This window comes from Pseudopipra pipra, chromosome 3 (assembly GCF_036250125.1).
Source record: "Pseudopipra pipra isolate bDixPip1 chromosome 3, bDixPip1.hap1, whole genome shotgun sequence".
Lineage (NCBI taxonomy): Eukaryota > Metazoa > Chordata > Aves > Passeriformes > Pipridae > Pseudopipra > Pseudopipra pipra.
Window position 1 is genome coordinate 50,812,032 of NC_087551.1, and position 26,132 is coordinate 50,838,163.

Sequence of the window (26,132 nt, forward strand, 5' to 3'; positions counted from 1 at the left end):
AACAACAATCAGGCGGAGAGAAACAAAGCAGGAAGAAAAAGAGTGACTGCATTGGCCGGGAATCGAACCCGGGCCTCCCGCGTGGCAGGCGAGAATTCTACCACTGAACCACCAATGCTGTGTACGATAGTGATTCTGCATTCGTCACTCGAAACTCACCAGAGCGGACTTGCCCGTCCCAGCTCACCCGGCTGATATCCCGCGGCGGTGCGTGGAGAGGCTTCACTCATCTATTCCCTTTCTACAACTCACAAATGTGGTTTTTGCCGAGTGAATAGCACGCACCAACTTTTATTCGGATGTTCCTTGTCTGTGACTCGTCTCTACCTCTTCACACTCTTAACAGAGGGTGTTGTTTTGGGGAAGAAAACGCGTCCGACGGTGCTGAGAAGAGCCAGCTGCCGAGCTGAGTAAGACCAGGAAACTGCCCTTGAGTGTCCCTGATGGAGCAGTACCTCTTCACCTGTCTAAATAGACTCAGCTGCTTAGCAACAAATAGGATCTAAAGGTTGGGCACAATGCAGCAGGTTTGTGACAGTTCTTCAGGGTGAACTCAAGACCCACAACATTATGTCGTTCTTTAATTACTTATATCACATCCATTCTTACTCTTCTTGCTCTTGTATTTTTACCCGTTCTTAAACTGACAATTTTAGTCTATCCCTTTAACGAGTGTCCGAGTTTAAAACAATAATTTCTGCATTACTTCAGCTATAAAGGCAGAGAAAAATGTTGATGAGTTTCTAAAATTCGAAGTGCTACTGTATCACATCCCTTGGTTGAGGAGAGGGGGAAGGATTTCCCTCCTCCTCTTTGTATGTGGCTAATAAAATGAAAAATGTGCTGTACTTCCACATCCCTCCTCCCCAACATAGAAGAATTAGGATATAATGTAGTCTTCTGCAATAACACACTGGTTTCTCCATTAGCACTCTGAGATGTGCAATTAAAGAATGGGATTTTCTCAAGGACAATTTCCCCTCCTAACACAGATGAAAGCTGTGATATGTTGTCGTTCTCTCAAGCTTTATGATACATAATGTATGTATAATAATAACAATAATTAATAATTAAAAATATTTACTTATTTTGATGAAAAAGGCAGCAGAGGACACAGAAAAAGCTCCAATAAATTGAACTCCTGAACATCAAAATGTATACTTTTGAGAACAGGTTACAAACATGAGGTGACTGCCAAGTACAAGAGCATCTCTACTGTTACACTTGCACCATTTTATTAGATGGTAAAGCTGCTGCAGCATAAAAGGGACTTGTGGAAGACAGATGTGAAGGAGAAGGAAAGAACAGAAATGCATTTGGGCAACTAGTATTTGCATTTCATATCTGCTTAGCCAAAACAAGAATTTGATTTTCACTTCTTATAAAGATTCATCGTGGTTTTTATTACTCCAGCAAGTGTTCCGCTACAGAAACTGATTCTGAGAAAACAGTTTCTAAAACTCAGGAAAGTCACTGACTACCAGTAGGCGACAATTCAGTTAGGCTGTTCACAAGTGCTGGAATTCTTTCTCTAGTAACTTTTAAGAAGGGTCAATGCAACCATTCACTCACATCCTGTCCCCTAGGTGAAACACACATGCTGTATGTTAAGTCAACAGAGGCAAGGAAGTCTCAGCTTCTCAACTACTGGGCATAGACTGACAAACTGGAAACCTGTCACTCTTGGACAAAGGGTACAGATGCTCCAGTGTACCTACTAGAAAAGCAACCAGAAAAGATGCCCTTTCTTTTCATATGAACATCAGGGGACTTGGAGATTATGCTCCAAGCCAGCACCCTGTAACCCTCTAAGACCCAAACATCCCAAGTAAGCATTCAGAGATCACATGTAGCTGGACTACAGGTATGTAGAGATCTAGCAAAAGGGGATGCCCATGTCATGACCGAGACAGGTAAAGAATACTCAAAAGACCATTGAATAACTTACTAAGGCCAGGAGATAATGCAAGTTTGTTAAGTTTACCTGCCAGGCACAGCATAAAAGAACGATTTGCATGAACAGAATTGTGCAGTGGTCTATGTATTTAATTGGAGAATCCAAAAGAACTGACAGTCTTATAATACAAAAAAGACATTATATATATATACATATACACACATGGAATATGTCTATATATATCTATATAGATATATATAAATCAGTAAACTTGAATAGTGCCTTTCTCATGAGCATCTTAAGGCATTCAAACATTTTACTATGACATTGAACCAATTTATCATCTTTTTGCTTTGGCTGAAATAAAGCAAACAGATTAAAGGTCTGATCTGAAACACGGATGACATCTGAAACAAAAGCCTAACTATCTTCAGTGACAGCATCATCATCTAAGAACGCACCCACTGCACTGCCTATTAGCTGAATAATATTAAAAGGAGTCTAAATAAACCATTCCCACTCACAGCCTTGCAACAGCAGAAGATAAGTCAGTCTCAAAGAGACTTTCTAGCCATATATTCTATAGACTTCTATTACAAATCAAGGATAGAAAAGATACAGCAAGAGGGCCTGCCCGAGGATAGAATGCCACTGAATATCAAATAGTATTTACAGTACAGTTATAGGATTATAGAACATTTTATAAATACAATTAATATGTATACAAGGGCACATAAAAGAGAATCTGGTTTTCATGCTTTACAAAGTGAAAGCAACCTGAACTAAAACTTACTGCAGAATTCCACAGCTGCTGGTTAGGAGCCTCTCTTCTTCACTGCCTGCACAAACCAATCCCCATCATAGGTCACCAGTGAAACACCCATGTTTTAAGCAGCAGCTACGAAGAATCTCTATAATAGACTCTGAATCTATGTATGAAACGTGAAGTTTCAAAACATGGGTAAGGCAGAGAATGTTAGAGAGTTGTGACAACATTTACGTGTAACTAGTTTTCTCAGTGAACATGGATTGTAACAAACTGTATTTTTTGCAAGGAAATACATAATACTGCAGCATCTAGGTGGCAAAATTCAAACAACATATATTACAACCTCTAACACATGATGTTAGGAAATGCCAGAAGCATCTACCAAATTCTAAAGATATGAGCTTTTCATGTATTTGTTTAAAAAGGCAAAATAATATTTAACATTTCAGTACTTGCAGATGTCCTTGAAAGAATTAATGATGTCTTTTAAAAAAAGCAATTGGGTTTGCTTGTAAAGAACAATGGTGCCATTACAGGACCCTTTTAATATATTTTTTAAATTTATTTTTAAATTGGTTGAAGACCAGTAATAGTATTAAACAGGAATATACCATAGTACAGTGCAGGCAGAGGAGAAATATACTTTAAGAGTCAATTTAATGAAGAATTGACATTATTTTCTCTGCACACTTCAAAAATGGTGAGGCAAGCTTGATTAAATTACCTTTAACCAGTAATATATTACACTTTACTCTAAGACAAGTAGACCAGTTTTACTGGGATACTTACTATGAAGGAGGGTAATCTTTAAAGTTTATTTACAAGAAAAGCAATCTTTTTTACATAATATATAAAATGGAGTAGTTACACACTGCAGCCATTTTATAATATTTAAGCTAAATGAAATTAATCTTAAAAGCTATTCTATTTCAACAGCTGTGGAAAAGGCAGACAGAACAGGAATTGTTTTATTAAACTGCAAACTCATTTTCATTATAGAAAGTAACTTACTACTTGTTTGAGAAAACAACTTCTCATAACCACCTTCTAACAATTATACGCACTTCACAGTAGAGGAGTGAACTTCCACAAACATTTTCTCCTGTGACCAAGTATGTTTAAGAAGTTTCCTCGCTGCCAACTCCTGCAGTTCAGACCTTCCTCAGTTAAGCCAATATGAATCATTTATGGACCACAGTAGAAACTGGATGGTTCAAATGAACACGCAAGAAAGGAAACTCCAAATGCTAAACACCACACAGTTTTTTCACTGATCCAGTATTTAGGACAGCACTGTAGACAGTTGCACTGGCACAAAGAGAGACACTGCGCTGGAGCACAGAAAGAGAACAAATTGGCCAGAAATAAACAAACCAGCTTGGTGAGAAAAGTAAACTAGTAACTCGTGTTTGCTGCAAGAATAGCTGTGAACACCAATTTCACGATGTTTAGATAGTTGCAATGCCAGTGCAATGGCACAAGTAATAATTTAAAAAAGCAGTAATGGTTACAGGCATGTTATGAGATTATCCATTGGAATTCAATTCCAAGGAGGAGGAAATGTTTTAAAAGACATGAAGTTTACTAAAAATAGTGCATTTTCTTTACCACTGTGTTAACTTTAGGAGAAAGAAGGAGAGAGATAAAATCATAATTCTTTCTGCCTCTCACCTGTAACTCCCAGTCTAGTCTCCGGGAGGCTGCTTAGAGGGATGCTTCTGTCTGTAGTCCCAGTCACCTCAACAGCCTCAGTACCCTCCCACCATGAGACCCAAGGGGATACCTGATCACCTGCTGCCAGAAATTATGGAAGAGTAACGCAGAAGGCAGCAGACACAGCTCTAAGTTCCTAATTCTGTTCTGAACTGGGCTGTGACAGACCATCGATACTGTACTGATGGCTCAGATAGGCTGGTGCACGGTGCTTCTCCTTACTGTCTCTGTGACCAGGAGGAAAACTATTCCAGCCAAGTGAAACGGGTCTCCACAACAACAGCCTCAAAAGCCATAATCCTTTTCCATTACTATCTCAAACTTATAATAAAGACACTAGTCTAAAATTTATTTTTCAAACTAAAAATTCCAACTCAAGCAGCACTGTACACACTTTACAGTTTGGCTGTAGTCAGAAAATTAAACTAGATTTCAGAAAGTGTTCTTTCTAAAGCTTCTTTTCCTCTTCTATCTATAGGATAACTGATGACAGGAGACAATCAAGTTGTTTCTGAGTGAGCAGTTCTGCTTTGAGAGTACCAGTCAAATGCTACTTTGTTACTAATGTCAAATCCAATTACTATTTAATAAAATACTAGTTTTAATGCTTTATCATCTTACAATCATCCTATAGCCGAGACTGACACTTTCTTATTTCAAAGCTGAGAACTAGGCCACTTAAACAGTAGCTGGAAATGTTTCACCAGATAGATGGCTCAGTTTTTCCAACACTGTGAATAATTAGGTTAAATACAGTGAGAAGTGATGGTACAGCAGCCTTTTTTTTTTCCTCTTCAGAAATGTATCAGAGAGCTTTATTAGTAAAGTAGGTTTTATATTTGGTCAATGCATGGAAAAACTGTCATTAAAAATTCTGAAGCAGAGAACTGTTTTCTAAAATTATTCAATATATGTACAAATAGATACCAGGCATCATCTTAGGGAGGAGAAAAAAAAAGTCACTATTTCCTATTTTGAGTACTTAAGAGTACAGAGAACCAATAACAAAATTCAAGTGATATTTTTTTCACCTAACATCAAATATCTTCTAAATTAAACAATTAACATCACTGGAATAAATTAATGTTTGAGGATTTCTCTGTATTTGGGGGAAACAAAATGTACTGACAGGGAAGGAGAAGACATAATTTTTTTAGTGTTTCCAAAAAAGTGTACATGTATTTACCGTAGCAATCTTCTTTCAAGTCTCTTAAAACAGACTTTTCAAAAGGTATAGCTGCAAAATTGATTATTTACTTTTTGATCTTTATTCCTCTACTAAACATAAACCAGATCACGGCTCTGAACTCCTCTACCTGCCTGTTCATCATCATCATCATCCTCATCTGACTGCTGTTCTGAGTTTTGGGAACTACCATACTCATACTCAATGGGCTTTGGATTGTTGTATGGGTAGCCATTGTCATCAAAAAACCTTCTGAAGGTGAACTCATAAAAAGCATGTTCAGGATGTTTTCCATTTTTGTACCACCCGTTAAGGGTATCATTTCTGTTCCCCTCCTTATCATCGTCACTCCACAATTTATCTGGATCAACTGGATCAAAGTTTGATGTGTCTGTAGGATGAGCAATTTTGGGAATGTAGAAAGCAGACTGTCGCCGTAGATCGCTTGAAAAATCAATTGTTTTAAAAAATGGATGAGCTTTTATTTCATCTGCACCGTTTTTGCCTAAACGATCTTCTGGCCCTCGGCACAGTTTAATAATAAGGTCGGAGGCCTCTGGAGTCAATTTAGACTGAGGTGGAATATGAAGTGCAGTTTGCCAGTTGATAACCTTAAAAACAAAAAGAGGTATTATTTATTTATAATTTCATAAAAAGGAAAAAACAGATTAAAACAACAAAACAAACAGCCACAAAGAAGTCATTCAACATGTCTAAGGGTTTTCACACTAGAGAGGAAAACATGGAGCTGCTCTTTCAGAAACACGAGGAATATTTTGTCTGGAAATCTAGCATAATCCAAATCTAAATTAGAGTCTGGCATGGGATGCCCCTGGTATAAAACAATGAAGATCCCGTAAAATCCAGCACCTGGAACCTGAGATTAGGCACATGACTCACAATCTTTAAAAAGAAGGTGAGGCAGATGAATTTTGAGTTAGATGATGCACTGTAAAATTAACAGTTTTAAAGTTAAAAAAAAATAAATCAATACTACACTACATTTAAGCCAACTAATATCTTGCAAGCTGAATGCAATCTTGCAAAAATGACACCTGCAGAAGATTGCCCCGATGCTTTCTCTGAAACAGCTGGGGCTCAGGAAGGAAAGAACCAATGGCTCCAAGCTGCCAGTAACTCTGAGCAAGCACAACCATCTGCTATTCGTCCACCTTTCCATGCCAAGCACCTGCAGGTACATCACCAAAGGAAATCCTCTGCAGGTAAGCAGGCATGGAAGCCAAGTATGGGAAAAGAACACCGAGACACTGGAGAAGAGGAAGAGAAGAGGAAAAAAAGAGGAAGAAAAGAGGAAGAAAAGAGGAGAGGAGTGGAAATAATAACTGGAATAGATACAAGAAGTGAAATGTGGTTTTTAGTTGGCATGTTTACTATACCGAGATAAAAGATGCAAACATGATCCCTTTACAAATGAAGTGCACCTCCACAGTAACATGAAGTTAGTTTATAATATGCTTGGATAGGCAGAACTCTCAAACATCACCTTTGTTTCCAATACAAATTAGAAAGCCCCTGTAAATTTCAAGCCTGCCTTTTCAGACTGTTAGTACCAGAATTTTAAAGTTACCTTCATTTGTGTTTCCAGTGGCGTTTGTGCCAGGAATGGAGGCTGCCCCACTAGCATCTCAAAGAGAATTACTCCAACACTCCACCAGTCACACAACTGTGTGTAACCTGAAATAAAGTTCAAATGAAGTAGTCAAAGCCTCAGTATAATTTTATTCTTGGATTTCTAGGAGTACAAAATTTCACAGGCGAACTCTATTCAATACTTTTTAAAGATTTCCATATTAACAACTATTTTCTTTTTTTGTTAAAATATTATATACGTGGGAAAAGCGGCAGTGTAAGAAAGGTGAAGCAAGATACCTGAATATCAGTTACTTTGCAGCACGATTACAGTACAGAAGTGCATTACCTGTTCGTAACAACACTTCTGGAGCGATGTAGTTGGGTGTGCCAACAAGGGAATGAGCCAGGCAGCGCTGGTGCTGACGTGCAGCCCTGCGCTCCAGCGGCTTCAGCCGATCTCCGCACCTGCAATTCGCTGGGTCACCCCATTCATTGCTGAAATCCATGCTGTCCTGGCGTGCATGATCACCTGTAATTGAGGGAGAAGGATGGCAAAATTGAGCATGAGTACTTTACTTCTTTTCCAATATGAAATCTTCTTTATCTGTTAACATTCCTCGTTACACGACAAAATCTGTTTCAGTTTCAACACTTGAGTTACAAGAGTCATCAACATCTGGATGTTGACTTTTTGTTTATGATATAAAACACCAACTTTTGAGGACACTTTTTTTAAGCTTACTTTCGACATAACTAGAGAAAGTATCAAGTTTGATATAGTCTCAGTTTTTTCTTAACAAAACCACATTGGGGGTACAGGATGTATACTGTTCTTGTTCTTATGCAAACATAAACCAGCCAATATTTAAATCAGCAAAAAATAAAATCAGATTAAATCTTTTTCTTCTCACCAGAGACTGTGTAACAGTCTGGCCTAAGATACATGATATTTTGATAGAAACTAGTCAAAAGTAATTCAAAAATTGTTTCTGAAGTTATGTGGGTTTTTTTGAAAATTAAAAACAGGTTATCACAAAATCTGTATTTTACCACTCTCAGAACTGTGACTTTTTTTCCTCTTTCTTTTAGCTTTTGTTTTAAGTAATCAAGTGGGATTTTTAAAAGCCCACTGTAACCTAGTCAGAAATCAACAGGTTACACTAAAAGGAGTACATGAGACACTCAGAACTTGGGGTAAGGTTTTCAAGAACAATTATATTTAAAACATCAGTCCCATCTTCAAAACAGAGTTGGGGCTGTTGCCTATGTAATTATCTCGCTACCTCTGTGATTTTCTCTCCAAATTTCAAAAGCCACTAATGAGAAAAACTTACAGCAGCATAGCTCATTGCTTCTCCCTTAAGGAATCACTGCTCACATTGGAACCCTCCCATACTAAATGCTGCTTTCTGTAATTTGTATGGTGTGCAGACATATTGTTAGATGCGTTATTATTCAGAAAGGAAACAGCACAGTCAGTTATTATTTAATTCCTTACAAAGAAGATTTATATTTCTCTTACCGCTCTGGTAGTATTTTGAATCATGGGTCCATCGAAAACCTGTACAGAGCCCGAAGTCAGTCAATTTGATATGACCATCACGGTCTATCAAGATATTATCAGGTTTAATATCTCTGTGGATGAAGCCCATTTTATGAACACTTTCAACTGCGCAGGTCAGTTCTGCTGTGTAGAACCGTGCTAGATTTTCTGGAAAGACACCCATTCTAATCAGGAGACTCATCATATCACCTCCTGGAATGTAGTCCATTACAAAGTACAAATTGTCTTTATCTTGGAATGAATAGTACAGGCGAACCACCCATTCATTATCAGCTTCTGCGAGGATATCCCGCTCAGCTTTAACATGAGCAACTTGATTTCTAAGCAAGACATCTTTTTTCCTCAGAGTTTTTGTCGCATATAAAGCATTAGTATCCACTTTTCTTGCTAGGCAAACTTCTCCAAATGCACCAACTCCCAGGGTTTTAATTTTTACAAACATTGACTTGTCCATTTTAGCTCTTCTTAGTCGAATGTAATTAGATTCTTTCTGGCACAACATTTTCCTCATTTGATCTCGGGCTTCTGGTGACAATCCAACCTGTGCAGCAAACAGAATTATATCCGAAGAATTAACAGTACTTTTAATTCTTGATGGTCTTCTCATAACTACAAGACTTAGGCAAAGCAAACCAAATACTTAATACACAGCACAGGAAATAATACTTAAAGGGGTTTGGTTTTGTTTTAAACATTAGGATTCTATAAAAACATATAGGAGTGATAAAAGCCAAAACGTGATTGTTTTCAACAGCAAAATGCATAAGGTGCCATGCACCAGAAGGTTCTTGAGAAGGGACTACATTCTTGAGGAGAGGAAGGGTAATTTACAAACCACTGATAAAAACTACTGTGAATATTATCAGAGTAACAGTGTGCATCAACTGCCTCCCTGATTCTCTTTGTAGAGCTAAAGGGAGCCAAGACATGCCTAGGAGCTGTAAGCTGCTGAGGGCTGATGCTGCCATGGGAAAGGCAGCCCCTCTCCAGACTAGCTAGAGCAGAAGTCACTAAACTTCCTGACCACGCTGTGGAATTTCAATTGCAGGAGAGGACAGGCAACTCTCTCACTCTCATGCTTCCTTCTGTAGCTACACAAACCAGATCCACATGGCACTGTTTCCTACTATCCGCCCACACCAAGCCTGGGCCTCTGCCGCAAGCCTAGACCTGATCTTCTCTCTTATCACATAACCCACCCCTTTCTAACAGGACTTTGCTCACACTCTCACTCCCGCTCTCCACACCAACTAGTTGAGCAGAGCACTTTCTTTGAAGTGGCTCACTCCTCCCCACAGTAGCTTTTCTTGGCTCCCATCTCTATACCTACCCCTATCTTGACTGAACATCCCTGGTGTTCTGGCCAACACAACCAACATTGTGACAGCTGAAACACTCACAGGCCACATGCAACTCATCACCTACAACGTGGAAACCCTTATCTGCAAGAACCACATTGAGCATTCTCAGTGTACTACAACCTGGGTGCCTCCTGGTGTATTTCTTCTGGTTTCAATTCCTTTGAAGTGCCATTCAATTTCAGTGCCATTTTTCTTGCTAAATTTCAGGGCCTGGAATCAGACTCTCTCTTCTTTTTTGTTTTAATGTCAGTAGAATCTGTCTTCAATTTTCTATATTCTTTTTTCCATGACACTTCCCCCCCAAAGCTTCATGTTCAATCCTTCTTTTGTTTTTTGACAGCGTTTTCTAAGTACTATATGCTCCCTTTCTCATAGGACCTCAATTATTTTATCTGCCTACCTGGCTTGAAATCACTATCCCACAGCAATGATTTCCAAGTTCAATCTAGGGTATATTCCCTTATTTTTTCATGGACATTCTGATCCTAAAATTGAACATGGCCAAATTGAATCCCTGCAAACATCACGACTGTAATCAAGCACTATTCTAAAAGTTTTCAATTTCTTATTGTCACATCTTATTGATTCTTGATACCAAATCTTGTTGCTTCCATCCCCTTACTTAATGCTTCAAATGTTTGAGACACTGTCTGCAGAACACTACTCAGGACCACCATTAGGATTATGTAACTAGTTTAGGCTTGTATAAACTGTGTTAATAGATGACTTCTGCTTTGCCTAACTTACAATGTAACTTGAAACAAAGTATAATAGATTTGATTGAGAAAAAAGGTAAGAGAAAAGATCAGTAAGATATCACTCAGTATCTTAAAAATGCTTTCAAAAGTTACTATATGTCACCTACTAAAGAAAATACTGTTAAAACACATAAAATTTCTTGCAGGCATCAAATAAAAAATGGATCCAAAGGAGATGCAACTAGAAAAATGCACACAATATGCTTGTCTACCCCAACAAACTGCCCAAGGAATATGAATTCAGTAAAATTTAAATGGGGAAAGCTGTCTCCATTTTGAGACAAAGTTTTTGTCAACATCAGATAGGCAGTAGTTAGGACTGGGTAGCAGTAGTTTAAAGACTGGATGTGCAAAATAGACAATTTTTTTATTTGAAATAGGGAGTTGAACCTTTTTCAACACATTACTGCAGGAATATCTGGGCACTGTCTTCCAGGACAGAAACATCTCAAGTTTTCTGTGAATGAACATGCTTAAAGCCCATTTCAACACATAAGGAAGAATTTTTTGAAGACTTACAAAAATGTCAAGAAGACAACTGAAGACCTGACCCTGTTAAAAGTTCAGACGATGACGAGTCACCTTCTCAAGGCCCATCTGAAACCTGAAGTCTGCTTCAGTACAGACTCACTTGCACACAAAGTGAACCTCAATGATCAGTTACAAAATTAGCAAAGAATATAACCTAGATGGCAACAAAACCCCATGAGGAGACTCAATACAGTAATTAATCACTGCAAGACATACAAATAAGAGTCTCCAAAACCCTTGTAGCTTACTTTCTACTGCCTATTCTCTAGCTGTTGCATTCTAACAGTTTTATTGTAGAGACCAGCCCAAGTACTGCAATTTGTCATCTCTTCCCTCAACCCATCTTCATGTTTTCCTGTCATCCACTAAACCAAATGTTAATTACAAATTCACTGCTCTCTGCATTGCTGCATTTTCTCTAAAACACTCCTCAGCTTCAGCATTCACCAAAAATTAAGCAACTTCACCAGCTGCACAAACTCTTCTGTGCATACATCTCCAGTTATTTCTAGACAATGACGGACAGAAGAGCTTCCTGAATTGCTCTGTATCATCACGCAATTTGCTTTCATTTTGGTCCCTTTTCATCTTGCTGTGCTTTAAAAGATGACTTAAGTTGCTCTCCGCAGCAGAGACATCTAGCATAATTCTTGGCCAGATTCACGGATTTAAATTAAATATTTCTGAGACTGCTCCATTCAATTTCCTAGGGAACCTGAAAGCACAGAAATATGCCACCTATGCTAGAAATACAACCTTCTGTGAAGGTAGGTATTTCCATAGGGATGCATTTGGGGTTTTTTTTTCCTTTCAAAAATTCCTACCAAAGAAGGGATTCAATACTTGCTTAATTTTAAACTTTCTGAAAATAGATAACGAGCTAGTTTCCCTTTCTCCTTCTCATGAACATCCAAAATATACTTCACTGTTTTGGGATTCTTCTCCTAAAAAAGTAGAGGTCTGCTGCAGCACAATAGCCCATTTCCCACCCTTCAGCCTGTAATTAAACATCCCAGCTTTAAATCTAGCATAAATACTATAAATTGCATTTCATATAAGAAAATACATTTACTAGGGTGCTTTAAATGCATATGAAAAGTTATATCAGTGCTTTCATATAAGTAATACTTATTCTTATACAGAACACAACACAGTAAGAAGGGAAAGTGAAGTTTGCAAATCAACATTAATTATAATCTTACTTTTAAGTACTCAAAAATAGCCAAAATGAATTCATGCTTAATTTTGATGCAGGATTGCATGCAAAGCCCTCTAAAAAGGAATCATGCTATTCTTAATAAACACTGTTGCTTCAGAATCTTACTTGTCTACACAGGGATGGAGGCTACAGAGTTCAGGAAAGCTTCCCACACCTTAACAGTTTAAATCAGCTGTTAGTGGAAGTGAAAAAGGAAAGAGAGAAGACTAAGAATAAAGATCTAGTAAGAGTTTCAGGATGAAATCTTGCTAACATTTACATATTCACGATTAAGCAAACACAAAAGACTGAAGCTTAAAGTAAGAATTTTCAAAATAGTAAGAAAATACATTTAAAAAACAGCATGTCAAGAAAGTGGTGTAAGCCAAATACATATTCTGATAGAATAAATTAAAAAGTACATCATACTTATGTCAAACTTTCAACTACAATTGTTAAGAAATATTTATGTGACATCTCAATTTTATCTTTCTGCAAATCTTAGTTTCACTGTGTCTCACTATTTGCTCTTTTGAAATGACATCAGCTCCAGTTTTTACCCTTTTGATTTGTTTTAATAGAACACTGAAATACTAGAACTAGATGACTGACTCCAGGCAGGTACAACATTTTACATGCTTTTGTTGATGTCCGTTGTTTTATTACCCCATTCAATTGCCTCTTGTTTAAACAGATGCATTTACAGCCTGGATTATAAAATAATCAGGCAAAAGATACCATGTCTTTTTCATTAAAAAAAAATTAACTTTTAAAAAATGATTTTTTTATTTTAACTTTAAAAAACTATCACTACTGGAAACAAACAGCAGAATGTAAAAAATATCACTGTTTGGGTGACTATATAAATGCACTAACCAGCTTACCACTTGTCCCTGCTTTGCTTGTACCTGCAGTGCTTATTTAAAAAAAAAAGAAGTATTTTTGAAAATCATTAAAATATTGCATATAACTAAGAAATCAGGATTAAATAGAACTCATAACAGAAAGCTATGAGCCATGTATCTCACGAATCTCATGAATCTCATTTCATGTAACAATTATTTTGCTTCTGCTGCCTTACTGTACACAGGCCAGATGAACTACATTTAGACATGCAAAAACCTTACTTAAGCACTGAAGAACTTGCCACATCTCAAATAAAAAAAATAAAAATAGACTTCAATACCACAATTTACCGCAATATTCTATTTATCTATACTATTTAAACATTCTACAATTAAGATATATATCTTAAAATCAATGTAGGAACAGTTCTAGTCACAGATTTAGAAAGAAGGAAGAATTTACCCGCATCATTTCATTCTCTAGTTGTTTTTTCCGATGCAAACGCTGCTGGTGTGACTTGAGTATATTCTCCACATGCTGCTCCATGAAGAATTTAAAGGCTTGAGGGGAATAACTTTTGATGCGAGACTCTCTTCTTTCTTCATCTTTCTTGTTTTTTCTAACAGGAACAGGTGATGTTGTGATTTGTTTTTTTTCTTTATCTGTTGAATCAACACATTCGTAATTCTTTTCATTCTCATCCTCCCTGGATAAAAGAGGTGGCTCCTCCTTGTTGAGCTTGGGTCCTGCCTCATACAGATTGACAGAAGGATTCTGATGTAGCAAGTGCTTAGGGTAAGGTGGTGGGGGGCCCTGGTAATTTGGAGCCTCCACAACAGGAGCCATAACTCCCATATTTGTAGATGGGCTCTCAGAGAAGGGAATGGTCTGCACAGTTTGCATGGGCTGTGGCATCCAGGAAGGGTGAGTGGGTGCCAGGGCAGTCTGCAGCTCTGGTTTTAACACACGCATGCTTTTCACTGGTTGCTGGATGGGAGCTGGTGTTATGGCTGTTACTGTTGTGGCCGAAGGCTGAGAGCTGCCAGAGTGACTTTGCCTATTGCCATGATGGTTGTTGAAAGAATTTGACCGCACGGGAACATTGGGTTGCCATGTAGGCATGTCGTGCCCGTTGCCAGGTGATGACTGCGGCTGCACAGGGGAAGGCTGTGACCAGGAGGTGGGTATTCCAGCTACATTTGTGTTGTAAAGTTCCATGTTGTGACTATTTCTGTTTGGCACCATCATCGCCTGAGGAAGATTCCCATTGGTGTACGCTGAAGGAGGAGCAGATCCTCCTGCCTGCATCTGTAGTGCTGTGGGACTTTGCCTGTTAGCTGAATTCATGGGGTATGGAGGTGGCTGGCGACTCACCGAATTCCCAGACACCACATTCTGGTGAACTATGAATTCTGCCTGACAATTGCCATTTTGCATTCCAGCTCTTCCTGACGGAAAACTAAATTTGCTGTTGGCAGAAGTCTGCATGATTATTGGTTGCCTGCCAATGGGGACAGCACTCATGCCTCTCTGACTCTGCGTGGATGAATTCATAGGTGGAGGATTCATAGATGGGGGTGGATAACCATCCTGCCATGCTCCTGGTGGCACTGGAGAAATACGGGAGATCACATATTCCATGTTTCCAGAGTACCGCTTTGTTTGAGAATTTGGTTCCCAGGAAGGAGGTGGAGGAGTAGTTCCCCTTGGAGGGGGTGTCTGCCCTCGAGGAGGTGGAGGAGGAGGAGTGACACTCCTTATCTGTGGTAGAGGTGGGGGATTCACTCTTTGTCCATTGCCAGGATGAGCCTGAGCAAATGCCGCAATGCCAGATCCAGATAATGGCCTTCCTACATCAGGCTGAGAACTGGGACTTTCTGAGCGATAAACTACACCTTCTCCCAGGGAAGGGCCATGCCGCTGAGGAACCAGGGACTCCTTAGAACCCTTCCAGCTCTGCTTGCGGTTAACTGATTGCTGGACAGTCCCTGCTTTCACAACAAGAAAACACAGCATTTATATTATTAGAAATTATTTACATTTACCGCTTTGAAAATTTTGTTCTTCTGCATTAATTGCTACAGAAAAAGGACATGAAACCTCTGACACAACATAAGCCAGTGTACTTCACATGAAAAATTCTCTCTGCCTAGTAATACACATCACAGTATGGTAATATGCTCAGTAGACATGTAAGAGCAAAAAATGCATTGAAACTATAGTATCAGAGTCTTTAGAAATAATTTGTCTGAAAATGCATTTTGCTTCAGTAAAAATGCAAATTTTAATTGAACAAATGGTAATATGCAAAATTATTAGGCACACAATGTATTTTTAATCTTGTGTACAAGAAACCCTCATAAGAACGTTCAGCACAAGTGCAAAAAAAAGTAATAGCTTGGAAAAATATGTTTAGTTACACTGCTATCCCTTCCAGTTTAATGTTTACAAGACATTTAGTGTTCTTAAACTAAAATGTAAGTGAATGCTGTAAAATCAAGCAGCCTGCACCCTTGTGTGCATATAGTTCATCCAGACTTGTTATATTCCTTGCATGCAAAATTTAATTAAGTACTTTAATTTCAAAAGTTATGTCCTTATGAGTAAAAGGCAAGAATTAAAACTGTAGGAAAGCAAAACTTAGAGAATAAAACTCTACTATCTGTTTACTTCATAGATATTATTTTGTGTCATATAAACAAAACAGTATGCAAGGAACTGATAGTGCAGGCAGTCTTATTGTGCTTTTGCAATGTTAATACTAAGGTACGTGTAAACACATACAGGACTGTAACTGCTGAAAGTCACTCTATCCTTAGTAAAAGAACATGTGAATTACTAAACCTTTGCAAGTAAAAATGAAAACTGTGTCTAAATGGTGGCATTTAGCTAGCAGCTTCACAGAAACACCAACTAATCCTCTTAACAGACTAAATGACAATGACACCGCTCTTTGCTACTCTTTGACTACTAATTTTTTCTCATACCTATATTGTTAATTTAAAATCTAACTCCAGAGCCAGCAGCTCAGCACCCAACTTTAGTCAAATAGAAGTTCAGTATTTCTGCTGCATTTGAAAGTTACCCTTGCTTTAGGCCAAGATGTATTAAAAATGTGCTTCCATCTTTAAAGAAAGCAATAATAGCAAGTGGCAAAATTCTGACTCTGTTACTAAAGCTATAGCCTGTCCTCTAACACTTTCAAAAACAAGAAGTCTGCCTTAAAAACCATTCAAACAAAATCTGGAACCAAGCAGAAAATTAAGCACATAGAACATCCTAAAATACAAATATTGTAGTCATATGCTATATAAATACACATAGGTACACAAAAATACACATACATAGTGCTGTTGTGTGGGTGAGTGTGTGAAGAGAGACAAAAAATTAAAATAAGAATTCAATGCTCACCACTGATTTCTACCTGACACTGAGAACAAAATACAGGCACTACATCAATGAGGGACAAAAATTACTAAAATGAGACCTGAATGCCATTCCTTGTCTACACATAATAATAAAACCATGCAGTTATAAAAACAAATGTTTAAGAAATTCATGTCAAATGGATCTACCTTTTTGAAGAACTACATTATATGCTTAAAATGCGATTTTTAAAGGCAAAACTCCCTTTATCTCAGCATCTCTGTTGCACTGTGAGCACACAAAGGCAGAATTTACTATATTTTTTATCTAGAAGAATACACTCAGTTAGTTACTGAGTTACCATGGATACACCTACCTGGGGGTTTCATACCTGCGTTTACAGGTCTTGCTGCTGCTGCAACCATCTGCTCCCGACGAGGATCCTGGTAGCTCATTTTACTTATAAATTCAATGGCAGCTTCTATACTACGGTTGTTAGTTTGTCTAAGAGCTTGTACAACCATATCCTAAAGAGAAAATTATATACAAAAAATAATTTACAAGAAAATCACAAAAAATACCAAAATTCATGGTTATTTAGCCAAACATCCTCCAGTAATTTTACCAAAGTACATAACCGATTTCTCTCAATCATTTTCAAACTAATTTTAAAATGTCTTCCCCACAACAGACTCTTCGAAATAGTCTGGATGTTCAGAAAAAAGTTAATGTGTTAAAGCACTGCAGTTTGATGTAAATCTTGTCATCTTGCTATTAGTACAACAGCTTGCTTATACAACAGCATTTATTACTGCTGTGCACTGCGCAGGTAACAGCTGGTTACAGAATGGGCAGAGGTCCCTTCCAGTCTAAGTTCCTGATGAAGACAACGTTATTGGCAGAAACTCTATTCTTTCTGTGGTAGATTTAGGCTCTGTGATCTTAGACATCCAAACACAAGTTCTGATCTGCTGGACAATCCCAGCTCAGTCAACATAAAATGTATTATGGACCAGTGGCTTTTCCACAGACTTGAATGAGATAAGGTCAAGCAACAGAGGTAGAATTCCAGAGATGGTACTGAATGGGATTTGTACAGCTGACCCAACAATTTTGAGACAAAGCCACAGCATAACTCCCTATAGCTAAGCACACTGACTTTAAAGATTTATGGCCATATTTTGTCATATCAAAGCAATCATTTCGATTCATACGATGTTTGAACCCGTTACCTACAAACATACGACAGCATTCACCTCCTACTCAAACTAATGGGACACCAAAGAGGGCTCAGAAGGGAAGCACTTAGTACCAATCCCAAATTCAAACCCATATTTACACTTTCATTATGCCTGTGTATACTTCTAACACTCAAACTTACAAAATTACATACAACTTTCAGAAACAGTAATTACATTCCATAAACAAAACAGAACCTTAAAAAAGAATTTTAAAATAGAAAAACCTACACAATAAGGTTGTCCCAATCTTTACCAGCTGACCAGCTGATACTGTTGGAAAAATTAGATACAACTTTTGATCTCATACCTCCTTCACAAGACAGTTATGTCTGCAACACTTTTACTATTATAGGCAAGACTATCTGCGGCAAGTACATTTTCAGCACTGGTAAGCTATTTGATCATTGTGCAAATGGAAAGTTAAGTTGTCCAGGGTATTTAATTTTCAAATTGAATATATTTTTATAGGATACATCATTAATTTCTACCTATTGACTTTAATTTTTTTCTTAATCAGCTTCAAACCCAAATTTATTGTCTTTTTAGCCAAGTAATTCTACAATACAGAGACCTAAATCAGCAAGTTCACATCACCGGGCCATAAAGACTCACAGAATGTCAAAGTACAAAACCAGCAATATTTTAAGAGACAAAATTTAATTCCATCTCCACTAACCAGAGGATCTGAGTAAGAACCAAAGGATCTCTATCTCCTTTAGCTGAAGCACAAAAAACTTGGTCACCTACGTGACATGAAGTATTCAATGTCTTAAAAGAATATCACCTTACACAGAACTTCTGAGGACTGAACTTGAATCATAATAAGCAGAAGAGATTACCAGTAAGCTATTTAGGATGTTGTTTAAAAAAACAAACAAACAAAAACCAAAGACCATGAACATCGTTCTACCTGAATTATTATACATATATATATATATATATATATATATATATTAAAAAATCTATGTACAGACATACCTGATACTGATTGATATCTATCTGTTCCACTTTAACCCTGAATATTATCTACTACCTGAGGAATGGGGACAAAATAACCAGAATGTTTGTGACATTTAATATATTTTAAAAAGTAAAAGGTAAAATATAAATTCAATACATTTTGAAACTTTCCCACCAAGAAAAATGCTTTCTGACTTCAGCTGTATCTGTTCCTAATGCACACATGGATCAGTGCCATATGGGCTATTGTGGCAATGCAACTGTAGGTTAACACATGGCAGAAACGGCTCTCACTGGCACTCTCCCTGAAAAAAGCTCCATACAATCAAAAGTGTCACGGGAATTCTCAGTTCCATCCAAGAACAAAGGGCAGGAGCAAAAGGCTTCAAGATACAAAGGATCCAACAAAAATACAAACTTAAGATACCTTTCTGGGTTATTATCCAGCCACATACCACAAACTTCAGTTTGCAAAGATGACTGCAAGTTCAATCTGTAAAAATGGATCTAAGAACTGATCTACTTTGAAAAAACAAATGCACCCCCCCCCACTGCTGTCCCAAAATCCGACAACAACAACAAAAAAGCAACCTCAGCAACAAACCAGAGAGCAGGCACAAATTATTGCAAAAATCATTTATCATTATGAAATCCTTCCATTCTTCCTGACACACAGACTGACTGGACTGTGTATTTGATCAAGCAAAAGGAACATGAAAAATAACTATCAACACTTGACACTGGGACATTGCTGAGGAAAAGCCAGTTCTTGGAGCAGCTCACTCTTGGTAGAGGTAGATCTTCTCTGTAAATACCAAAGCATCCCAGACAGCAGAACTCATGAGCTGGTCTCTACTGCAAGAAGTACACTCCTGGAAAGTTAATCCCTGTCTGGTACTGTGCCTTTTTCCTTTAGAAAGATGAGTGGTTTGCTAGGTTTTTTTTAATCTCCTCTTGTACCCAGGTTTACACAGAAGACATGAAAACGAGTTTGATTTACTGTGATATGCAAGTCCCAGTAAAAACAGAGGAACTATAAATGTATTCATTTTTTCTTCCTGGAAACCACATTTCAGATTAATTTCCAAAGTATTTGGTATTGCCTTTCAATTTAGAATGGCCATATCGCATCAATCTGCTTTAAATGAACGCAATCCAAAATTCTGTTGAGTATCAGAGGCAAAATCCATGTTCTAGAGAGTCCAGTCCTTTCTGACTAAAATTATATAATTAAAACAACCTATCACATTAGAACAATCTGCACAAGATGCTTAAAAAAAACAAACAACCGAGCCTCTCTAAATCCTTCTATTCCTCTTCTACATCCCCCACTATTACCAGTTTCATTCCCTAATCAGAAACCTATCGGATTTTGAAGAAGCTCTTTTGCTTGTCAAGCTGTTCAAATATTCCCTGACCACCACCCCCCTCCAACATACACTAATAGTTTATAGCTAGCAGAACACCAAATCTTCAAAATAAAACACTTCACCTCATCAAAGCCAGCAGCTTGTAAGTCTTGCAGCATTTGTCGATTAACTTCTGATGTTCCTTTGACAGCTGAGGTCGCTTCATTTGCAAAAGGCAGAAGTGAGTTTCTTATCTCCTGCAAAACTTTATGATATGTTACAAATTTGGGAGGATTTCGACCTTGTCTAGGATCTTCAGATAACATTTTGCCCATGCTGTGATCAGCTTTAGCAGCATCGGAGGGTTTAGGTAAATTCCTGAGGCTCTCTCGTATTTCCTGTAGCATTTGCTGGCTGCTGCCAGTATAGTTACTGGCAGGAAAAGTTTTAGGCCTCATTTGCCTATAACCTTCTGGTTTCTCACTTCTCTTCATGAAAACATGTATATATGCAACCTCCACCAAGGACTTGCACACACCAGAATTCAAGGAAGACTGGCTGGTGTCAGAACTTGTGAAAGCAGTGGCTCTTCACTGTGAAACCTTGGTTCCTGTAGTGCTGGAGCTCATCACAACCCAAAACGGTATTTCTGCTAGCAAAACGAAACAAGAAAGAATCACATTATATATACAGCAGTAAAAAAAATTCACCATGTAGCTTTGGTGGCAGTGAAATGTTCACATGTAGCACTTCCTTCACAGATACTAAAAGCCCGCTAAGCAAATTCTTCAGGCAGCCTTTACTCAACCTAATTTACAAACTGTGTTCGACTTTTTAGCAACAAACGTTTTAGGTGCCTTAAGTCTGAACAGTCCTGAATTGCAAAGGGCATGGACAAAGAGGAACTCCTCTGTATGGTGGACAAAGCTTTCAAGAGCAGATATGAACTGCTGCTGTGTGTGCTACCCGAGCACTGCTGCTTTGCCTCCGCTTTCCGCTGTGTCCTGTCCCCATTTGTCACCTACGTTCATTCTCTTCATCAACACCTTTATAGCCAAAAGTGCCAACTCTACTACCCATTTAGCCAGGATATGGACCAAATACCCTTGCTGTTCAACAATTCTGACATCGAGCTCCACAAATAGATGGAGTACACCAGTAAGAGCACATAATTACAATGATTTTATCCATTCTTCAGCAGTCGCATATGTAAAAAGTAAACACTTGCCTAGCTCACCACATGTGACTTTATGATTTCTTGTACCATCTGCCATTTAAATCTGTTTAAGGGTTCAGTTTTCTAGGGCTGTCATAGTCTCAGCTCGAGTTTCCTTGAATCAGGCTTTGTCAATAGTTAAGTAATTTTAAAATTTATTTTACATAAGGGAAGATGAGAGCAGGGGAAGAAACAAAGAAAATTGAATCAAATTTTTTTACTGTAAAATTGTTTAACAATTTAAGCATCAAATTCACTTAGCATAGCTATGACATTTGGTAAGGGAAACAGAAATTTCTGCCAAAATCCAAATAAAAAACGTTTGCATTTTGAAGGCACTGACTCATCAGGGAAAGAGCCCTGTGTCTGCAGAGAACTCAAATCTCTGCATTCAGGCTGGGCACTAGTTAGTACTGCAACTGCTATGGCAAAGGATAGAGCAATCAGAGTTGAACATCAAAGAAGTTACAGAGCATTTGCCTCTTTAGAGTATCATGAAATAAAACTTTTTCAGTCTCTACTGCTTCACAGAGGAAGATCAGTTACTAAGATACTGCCAGATAAAAAAAATTAATATTTTAGCACTGTCTTTTCTTCAAAGGCAACTAAAATGGTAAAGCTCAACTCACACTTCAGCTTTACTGTCATGCAATGTCTAACTAGCAATATTGAAACGTTCTTATTTTGTTTCTGTTTCTCAAAGTGTTAAAAATTTGCATTCCTTGTTTTCTGAAGGACTATTTTTGAGGATTCAGACATCTGCAAGCATCTTTTGTCTCTTAAAGAAGTACTCTGTTGATAAGTGCTTCTCATATTAGACATAAATTAAACAGTCTAATTAAAATCAATTATATTAGACATAAATTAATAAATTAATTTATTAAACATAAATTAGACATAAATTTACACAGTCTACAAAAAAGTCACTCTTCATCCACGTTTCACTTCTATAATACTTGCACTGTCATAAAACAATCAATGATTCAGTGACTGAGGAAGAAAATGACAAGTTAATAGGAAGAAGAACCCGCAAACGACATAAATATTGTATAAATTAAAGATAAATGCTACTGATATATAGATAAAACCTGAAAGCTGGGAAGTAATACATAAATGAGGACCGCAAAAAGAAACACAACGGACGCTCAGTCCCATTCTCCTTTGAGAATCATTTAAGAAATAACAGAATTTCTCTTATAAAACTATCTAAATCTTAAGAGGTATAACTGCACCCACAAGCTTTCTTTGCCCTGTGATAGGTTTGACACCTTAAATGAGTGTAATGGGGTAGTTATACTATTTTTTCATATGGTCAAATACCATGTAATTCTTCAGTGCTCACTGAATAAGGACAAGATCATCAGACAATTCAGTGAATGAATTGTGATAATTAACAGTAAAGTTTTGATCCAAGTATTAAGAAATTCAGAAATCAGCTGAAAGTACAGCATGAGCACAATTAAAATATAATGTAATTTTGGCCACTTTCAAAATCATTTTCAAAACATGCTGTACTTAAGATCACATTAAAAATACTTTGCCAAAAACACTTTCTCCAAAGAAAGTGAAGTAAATATGTTTAGACCATTGTACTAGTTTTGTTATGGATGTTCCTTTTCCTTTTAAGTGACCTTCTTCAAAAGAATACTTGCCAGAAACACAAGTGCAAGGATATATGTCAGTAACGCTTGAAAGAATCACCACCTCCAGAAAAGTGAAACCTTCAGCACAAACTCATCCCAGAACACAGGACAAGGCAAAATATCTTAAAGACTTAGTAATCTAAAATATTGTTCAAATTCAGTCAGGAGTAATGACTACTCCACCACTGGCAGCATAATCTAGGCAAAACCACTTGGTATTGTGTTACACATACACCAATGAGCAGCAGAAAAAAGTGTCCATACATGAGTTATTGCTTTTAACAAATTCCAAAGGCCTGGAATTTAAAAGAAAATAGCTGTTTTACACCTACATATTTTACATATTTATCTGGTATTTCAATATTCATTTATGATTACACCTCGGATAGCTGAGATAGTCAAATCTAATACTCCTAAGAGAAATCAAGGTTAAATTAACAGTACACGTAAACCATAAATCAGGAGCAGCCTTGGAAAATAAAGCTGCACTTTCATTTACATTTTTAGCAGCAGCATAGCTTTAGCAGTGTAAACCAGCCAGGCCACTTATCTCCCACCACTTACCACTGACAGCATAATTGTTTGTAAGGCCATACAGTGTGAACCAAGCTAAGGAACTTACCCAAATAAACAGTAACTTTTTTTGGTGGGTTGTTTCTTTTGGCAGCACTGATGGGTATCAGGAGTTGATGTGCATGTGAAACTAAGTCTTAATTCTCAGAAATCAAACTAAATTGGTCCTCCAGAAAGCAAGATTTCCTACAGTTCACCTTGCTCTATATATGAACCTCAAAATTCACAAGTCACCTCCTCTAATAGACATTTGCACACATTTTAAAGCAAGAAAGTGTTGACTGCTGAATAAGAAATGGATTCCAGTTTTGTACTTCTAACTAGCAAACACCAACTGCATCCAAGGGAATTGATTTCTATTCCCCCTCGCAGTGTTGTGTCATTAAATGATTTGTTTGTTAATGCTGATGTCTTTGCTGATGCAACTCTCCACTTCCCTAAAGGAGTTTAAAAAATGATATCTTCATTTTCAAAATGTGGGGATAAAGTATTTTCTTCTACAGGTCAAACTGCAGGGAAAAAAACCCCAACTTGTTTTTTTTACACTATAATCATTAAAGACTGGATTTAAAAACAAGTGTTTGAATGAAAACTCAGAAGCATTCAAGGCCAGGTTGGATGTGGCTTGGAGCAACCTGGTCTAGTGGGAGGCATCCCTGCTCGCAACAGCGGGATTGGAACTGGATGATCTCCAAGTTTGCTTCCAACCCAAACCATTTTATGATTCGTGAACAGTTGCAAACAACTGTCAGTGACCTCCAAGATTTTCTAATGGAAAAATACACAGCTTTATAATGTAACTCTAGCATTTCTTATCTCCAAAAGTTTTGAATATAATTTAATTACTCATATTTACATGTAAGTATTGAATGTCACATATCAATCTATTTTGGTACTCTCTCTCATGTACCTATTCTAATATCTTATTTTATACATAATCACAACACTTTATTGCTAGTGAAAAAGAGAGCAATCAAGACTTTGGAAGTCATAAAATTAAGTTTGTAGGGGGCTTGGTTCAAACCAACAAAAGGAAGCTCTTCTTCAGGTAATGAGTCATCGAGCTCTAACAGTAATTTGCCAAAGGATGCACTTCCAATGCTAAAAGTTTCCACAGAATGAGGAGAAGACTGGACCCTGAAATAGCACATAAACAGAACTACATACGGCTAGGGAAGCCTGAGCTGGAAGTGACCAGATGAACACTGTGCATTCGCTCGGCTTGTTTCATCTCTCACGCTCTGCTATCTCCTTCAACAGGATACAGCTCTTCTACGCACACGTATTCCTGGCAGCAGCAGTTACTGCAGGCGCACCTAAGAGCGACTTTTGCGGCTAACACTACCAGGACCAACATTCTGAGGACCAAGGTGGCTCAGGCTAGCACCGAGGTCATTCCCGCAGTGCTGCAGAACCCAGCATCCCAAGGACCACGCAGGCCAGGAGGGTTTCATCGTCGGGATGAGTATCCCGAACGTCCTGTTGGGACACCTGCGCTTCTCTCGCCCCTCCGGCCCCAGGCCGTGACCCGAGATCGCTCCTGCCACGGCCGCGTCCTGACAAGGGCTCAGAACCGCCCGGCCGGGTCGGGCCGGAGCGCGCTCGGTGCCGCCCCCGTCCCGCCACCGCCCCCACCGCGACACCGCGGACCGTACCTGCGGCGAGAAGGCGGCGGCGGCAGCGCCCCGGGCGCCCGGAGCTCGGCCCCGCCCGCGCGGCCACGACCGGCCGCGGCCCTTCCCTCTCTCCCTCCCTCCGCCCGCCCCTCGGCGATGCCGCAGCGCCCGCTCGGTGCCTCCGCCAGCGCCCGCCGCCGCCTCGGGCCGCTCACTTCGGCGCCGCCATTTTGTCGGTGTCCCCGCCGCGGAGCCGCCCGGATATGGGCAGATCCCGGCCTGCCTCGCGCGGCTCCTGCCGCTCCCGGATGGAGCTGCGGCGGCTCCCGCCCGCCCCGGCGGGGAGCGGCAGCGCCTGTAACCCCTGCGAGCCCGCTCGGCGCAGCCACACACAGTACACACACAACAGGCACCCCCCGCCGCTGCCGGGCGTCAGGCAATGCTTGTTGCTCCCGCGGCAGTGCCGAGGTCGATGGACAAATCCCGATCTCTTCCTGGGGGTGAAAAAGCTCTGACGAGCCTCCCGATCCAGCTACTGCCCGAACGATGGCCTCGTTACGGACCGACAGGAAGGAACACCCACCGATTATCACTCAGAGTCGCATCTCGACAGTTTCTTTCCATTTCATCCATTTAATTTCCATCTTTTGCATTTCAAACAAACCGAGAAGCAAAATTTAAGCTGCTCTAACGAGCCCCTTGGCAAGTTCGTACGTTGCCCGATGAAGGAAGGACAGCCCTGTCACCCAGCT

The 26,132-nt window shown here is 38.8% G+C and overlaps 1 protein-coding gene and 1 non-coding gene across 7 annotated transcripts; both read right to left on the bottom strand.

Moving 5' to 3' along the window:
• Positions 1-47: 47 nt before the first annotated feature.
• Positions 48-118, bottom strand: TRNAG-GCC (transfer RNA glycine (anticodon GCC)). The gene has a single exon. It is a non-coding gene; the product is annotated as a tRNA-Gly (tRNA).
• A 1,907-nt stretch (positions 119-2,025) lies between these two features.
• LATS1 (large tumor suppressor kinase 1) lies at positions 2,026-25,510 on the bottom strand. Of its 6 annotated transcripts, none has more exons than XM_064649088.1 (8): positions 25,420-25,510; positions 20,476-20,981; positions 17,159-17,309; positions 13,879-15,407; positions 8,681-9,263; positions 7,505-7,687; positions 7,154-7,260; positions 2,026-6,176 (listed from the first exon to the last, which is right to left on the bottom strand). In XM_064649088.1, the coding sequence occupies exons 2-8, from the start codon at positions 20,824-20,826 to the stop codon at positions 5,658-5,660; spliced, it is 3,423 nt and encodes a 1,140-aa protein (XP_064505158.1). In that variant the 5' UTR covers positions 20,827-20,981; positions 25,420-25,510; the 3' UTR covers positions 2,026-5,657. The 6 variants fall into 6 exon arrangements, with proteins under 6 accessions (XP_064505158.1, XP_064505159.1, XP_064505161.1 ...); XM_064649089.1 differs by having other exon boundaries at positions 20,476-20,984; positions 25,420-25,500; XM_064649091.1 differs by lacking the exon at positions 25,420-25,510 and having other exon boundaries at positions 17,174-17,309; positions 20,476-22,353.
• Positions 25,511-26,132: the final 622 nt, after the last annotated feature.